This window comes from Seriola lalandi, unplaced genomic scaffold (assembly GCF_002814215.2).
Source record: "Seriola lalandi dorsalis isolate HSWRI2012SDOR001 ecotype SW California unplaced genomic scaffold, Sedor1 jcf7180002054977, whole genome shotgun sequence".
Classification (NCBI taxonomy): domain Eukaryota; kingdom Metazoa; phylum Chordata; class Actinopteri; order Carangiformes; family Carangidae; genus Seriola; species Seriola lalandi.
Window position 1 is genome coordinate 304,319 of NW_019525527.1, and position 315 is coordinate 304,633.

A 315-nucleotide genomic window follows, 5' to 3' on the forward strand; every position below is an offset into this window, starting at 1 on the left:
TTGATGCTTTTCTCTGCAGAGGGAGTCTCTTCAATCTTCTCCTTGATGTACTGGACTGTTTCCTGATTGGTCTTTGAGCCACTTCCTGTCTGTGTCATCAGACCTCGTAGGAGAGTCCGATTGGTCTGCAGCGAAAGACCCAGGAGGAAGCGGAGGAACAAGTCCAGGCGTCCGTCTGGACTCTGTAAGTGGATGTACATCTCAGTCAGGGTCTTGGGCAGCTCTCCTTTCCTTCTGGTTTCCAACACCTCCTCCAGAACTGTAGCGGTGATCCAGCAGAAGACCGGGATGTGGCACATGATGTGGAGGCTTCGT

The 315-nt window shown here is 52.4% G+C and overlaps 2 protein-coding genes across 2 annotated transcripts in view; both read right to left on the reverse strand.

The window, feature by feature from the left end:
• LOC147817281 (uncharacterized) overlaps positions 1-315 on the reverse strand; it is an 82,274-nt gene that overhangs the window by 58,458 nt on the left and 23,501 nt on the right. Inside the window, exon 7 of the mRNA XM_087171146.1 lies at positions 104-259. Coding sequence (XP_087027272.1) covers positions 104-259 — 156 coding nt within the window. The remainder of the gene's footprint in view (positions 1-103; positions 260-315) is intronic.
• Positions 1-315, reverse strand: part of LOC111646888 (uncharacterized) — a 32,582-nt gene that overhangs the window by 25,541 nt on the left and 6,726 nt on the right. The gene's annotated exons all lie outside the window — the stretch shown is intronic.